Source organism: Gossypium arboreum, chromosome 13 (genome assembly GCF_025698485.1).
Source record: "Gossypium arboreum isolate Shixiya-1 chromosome 13, ASM2569848v2, whole genome shotgun sequence".
NCBI classification, from domain to species: Eukaryota; Viridiplantae; Streptophyta; class Magnoliopsida; order Malvales; family Malvaceae; genus Gossypium; species Gossypium arboreum.
In genome coordinates, this window is record NC_069082.1 from 14,686,384 (window position 1) to 14,690,994 (window position 4,611).

Here is a 4,611-nt window from a genome sequence, read left to right on the forward strand (position 1 = left end):
ACAAATCAATTAATGTTGAAAAAGCAAGGGTTGAACGTGAAAAAACAATTGCTTCTCTCATTGAATTAATTCCAGTAGGTGAAGACTGAATCGCCAAATTTTTTCCCCCTGATAACTTTCTCCTTTACAGTGAAGAATCTTCACATTTCTATGCCTTGAAACACATGCATGTAAGCACTTGCACAGTCTCTCTCTCTCTCTCTCTCTCTCTCTTCTGGTCTTGGTCCAAATTGACAATTCCTTTTATATATATATATATATATATATATATATATATAAGTGCTGCAGCAATTTCACCTTTCAGCCGTGCCAATGCCAAAGCCAAAGGCTAAATTAACACATTCAAACTTATTGAAATTGTAAAAGGAGAATGCTGAGGTGATGATATAATATAGGAGTAAAGGAGTAGAGTACTCTCTTGTTTCTGTGTGGAATTATTGTATTTTTCATTCAAATTGTTATATACATATATTGATTGATTGCTTTTTCTGCAAAGTAGTAGTCTCCTCCAGCATGAATCACCTCCACACAACACAGCAGAAACACCAAAACGCCTTTATCACTATCACAATATCTTTAAATAACAAATGTGGGGGAGGAAGGTACTCACGCCTTCCATTTGTACAGTTAAAATTGCTTCATTTCATATCTGCTGCATCATGTACATCTCTCACTTTTTGGCTGAATAAAAGAAAAAAGAGTAAATGTAAGCAGGAGTCGAAAAGAGGAAGGGATTAGGAGCTCGATTATCGAGCATTTTTAGCCTACCTGCACACTGCCTGTGAGAGTGAAAGGAGTGTTACTCACTGTTGCTACGCTCTCCTATGCATCTTCCCCCTCTCCTCCTTTGTCGCTCGCTTGTCTCCTCCATTCCCAAACACGCCAAAATCCAATCTCTCTGGGTCTCCACGGCCCCTTTATAAACCACCCTTCCCAAGCTCTCCCTACTTGTCATGAAATTATCCACTATTTAATGATTTGAGAACCATGTTGTGAGTTTCTTTATAGCAGCTTACTCGAGCTTTTTCTTGTTACATGGCACAGTAAAAAAAGGGTAAAAAAAACCAATTCTTTATTCATAGCCTTCTAGTCCCCACTAATCTTTCTTCTCCAAAAGGCCAAAAATAAATCCCTTGTGTAGCACTAGCAGCAATTATCAGCATGCAAGCTCCTTCCTTTACCTACAATAATATATCCCCTAGAGAAAGTTCCTGCCATGAAGCTGATGATCATGTAGAAGGTGAAGATTCCATAGTCTTATCACTTGGTCCTCCTGGACAAGCCCCACGCATTTCCAAATACCCTTTAACATCACATCCTTCAAGCTCAACGTCAAGCAAGGTCCCCAGCTGTCCAAACCCTACTAGTACTACCGAGACTGAAAGTGGTGTAACAGTTGCCCTCCACATTGGTCCACCAACAACAGTTGAGACCAGCTCTAGCAACTCTAATGACATTGGTAACAGTCTTGTTGAAGGACAGTACTGGATTCCTTCACCCGCCCAGATCCTTGTTGGTCCCACTCAGTTCTCTTGCAGTGTCTGCAACAAAACCTTCAATAGATACAACAACATGCAGGTTCCAAAAACTTACTACCTATAGTACTTATTGTATGACAAATCATTAATCACCTATTAGATTATTCTATGACATCATGGGATTTCTTCGTAATTAAGGATGTCTTGTAATCTTTGTCCCATTTGTTTCTTAGATGCATATGTGGGGGCATGGATCACAGTATCGAAAAGGCCCTGAATCCTTAAGAGGAACGAAACCGGCTTCTTCTATGCTGAGACTTCCTTGTTACTGCTGTGCTGAGGGTTGCAAAAACAATATAGATCACCCAAGGTCTAGACCATTGAAGGATTTCAGAACTTTGCAGACACATTACAAGCGAAAGCATGGAGCAAAGCCGTTCGAGTGCCGAAAATGCGGTAAGCCCTTCGCAGTGAGAGGGGATTGGAGGACACACGAGAAGAACTGCGGGAAGCTCTGGTTTTGCATTTGCGGGTCGGATTTCAAGCACAAAAGGTCGCTCAAAGACCATGTTCGAGCCTTCGGAGATGGCCACGCACCACATACCGTTGAGTATTGTGAGGTTGAAGTAGAAGATGATGATAACGATGATGTTGATGATAATGATAATGATGATGACAATGATGAGGGCAACCATGCTCCTCTTTTCTTCTAATAATTGATTATTCTAGGGGTTTATCAACTTTTGATCGTTACTAATTAAAGTTTTAAGATTGCTTTGCATGCTTAGTAAATGATTCTATCTATAGATGGGAAGCTAGGATATGATGACAATCTATTAATACAGTGACACCCGAAGTTTATTTTTCTATGCATTTAATGTTCCCAATTGCGGTTCGTTTATCTTCATCTTTGCCTGATGAAAATTTTTTTTTAATTAATAAACACTGAAATTTCAATGGGATCAACCAAGTTATAAGTAGGGATTGTAAAATAATCTCTAATAGAGTTGAGCTTTTTCTTTATATCGATTTTGGCTGAGGTTGGAGTAGGTTTTATTTTGACGATGCTTGGGTTTAATGCCAACTTTTCAATCAGAATACTTACAAAAGTACCCTACATAATGTATGTATTTTTTTTTTTTGTTTGTTTTGGATTTTATGTTACTGTAAACACTTTCCATTCCTTCAACATAAATCACTACTTAACCCAACACTTTTTTAGTTAAAATATGACTGATGAATTTTCCTTTTTAACTAACTAATAAATATATTTATGATAGTGTATTTATCACTGATTTTTATACTCTTTTAAAATTTAAAATTTAATCTTTACACTTTAATTTTAAGACATTGAGTTCTTGATTTAAAAATCTTAGTCCCCAAGTTGACTTTCATCCATTTTTTAATTAATCTCTAATGTGGAAATTATAGAGAAAAGGCAAAATATTTTTATAACCCTCAAGATTTACAGCTTTTTTCAATTTGACCATTACTCTTTAAAAATATATAAAATTCTAAAAATAATAAATATATTTTTTTATAAAATAAAAAATAAATTATACAATTTTAAGATAATTAAAATTAAAAAAAATAAAATTCTCTAAACCTATCACCTAGGGATCGTAATTCGAAAGGGTTTCTGAGCATATGAGATGATGTAAAGATGTGGTTTTTCTTCTCTCTTTTTTTCTTTGAACAGTCTCATTGTAGGTTCTGATCATATCTGCTCTTTTTGAGACAATGCCTAAAACCATCTATAGCCCCTCCCCAACCCATAAATAGGAAGATAAAACGCTTCATTGCACTTGAACCCATGTCCTTCTGTACTGGCAACAATGCTCATGCCTATCGAGCTAAGACTCAATCGACAAAGATATGGTTGTTTCTTTTATGTTTTTAAGTTTGCATTTGAAATACTTTTAGTACAAAAAAAAAAGGGCTTCAAATTGAAAGCATAAACCGACAAAGGACTCTAGAAATTAAATTCCTCTTTTTATTTTTTAAAATTTAAATATTTTTTAATTTTTCCATAAATTTTGAAAATTGAAAAATTATATATTTTTAAATTTTAGGATTTTTATTGGAAAAAATATAAACTTTTATGTATTTATAAAAATAATGGTCAAGTTGACAAAAAAACTATAAATATTAAGGGCTATAAAAATTATTTTACCTTTTTCTATAAATAGCCACTTTAGCAAATAACAGCAAAATTGGACTAAAGTTAGCCTAGGCATAAAAATTTTTAAATCAAGAAAAACACAATGACTCAATAACTCAAAATTAAAGTATGGGGACTAAATTTTAAATTTTACATTCAAAATATTATAGGGACCCGACATATTTAAACCTTTATCATTTTATATTTTATATGAGATCTATAAAATCAATTTAAATCTAAACAAATCTTAAAAATAATTACACGAGAAAGAATTGTATTAAATAGGGATGTTATCCTTTCCAATAGTTTAATTCTACATTAACAATTTTATACTAAATTTTAGAATTTTCATTTGGCTTTGATTTTTTCAAGATGAAAATATTGACGTGACATTAAACTATTGGAAAGCGATACATATGATGGATAATCCTTTCCTATAATTACACATAATATTATTGAACTTAAGGATCCATTGGATTCAAAGCTTTAGTTGTATCATTTCAATCAAAACAATTTTTTATTTTTATATATTTTTTATAAATATATATTATACATAAATTTTTTCCACTCATATCGTGAACATGCAACAATTTAGTATTATATAATATAAGTTTTAATATTTTACTACTATTATGTTGTACTATTATTATATTTTGATAAAAGATATATAAAATATTAAATTATTAAATTAAATTTATATTCGAGTGGGTTTTAGATGGGCAATACGTTTAGTATATAGTTAGAGTAAAAGCAGTGGTGAAGGTGAAATTAGATATTATAGCGTGAGACAAAAAGTAAACTAAACGCACTATATCTTATCACCCATCTAAACTCACCCTAAATATATCATTTATTTTTAGAATCAAATTTAAATAATTATAAATATATTAAAGTTGAAGTGTTTTTCAAGATATAATTATATCAAATTAGGGTGGGCAAAAAATCACCATCTCTATTTGTGGCTACTAATTA

At 32.4% G+C, this 4,611-nt stretch overlaps 1 protein-coding gene across 1 annotated transcript; it reads left to right on the plus strand.

Moving 5' to 3' along the window:
- The first annotated feature begins 577 nt into the window (after positions 1-577).
- Positions 578-2,270, plus strand: LOC108462044 (zinc finger protein WIP6-like). The gene is made up of 2 exons (XM_017762047.2): positions 578-1,578; positions 1,712-2,270. Exons 1-2 carry the CDS (start codon positions 1,162-1,164, stop codon positions 2,189-2,191), a joined length of 897 nt encoding a protein of 298 aa, XP_017617536.1. The 5' UTR covers positions 578-1,161; the 3' UTR covers positions 2,192-2,270.
- Positions 2,271-4,611: the final 2,341 nt, after the last annotated feature.

Bases quoted from the DNA above. Each gene is read 5' to 3' on its own strand.
- LOC108462044 (XM_017762047.2), top strand. From the start codon at position 1,162: ATGCAAGCTCCTTCCTTTACCTACAATAATATATCCCCTAGAGAAAGT. The intron at 1,579-1,711 runs GTTCCAAAAACT...TTTGTTTCTTAG, and splicing joins ATAGATACAACAACATGCAG to ATGCATATGTGGGGGCATGG.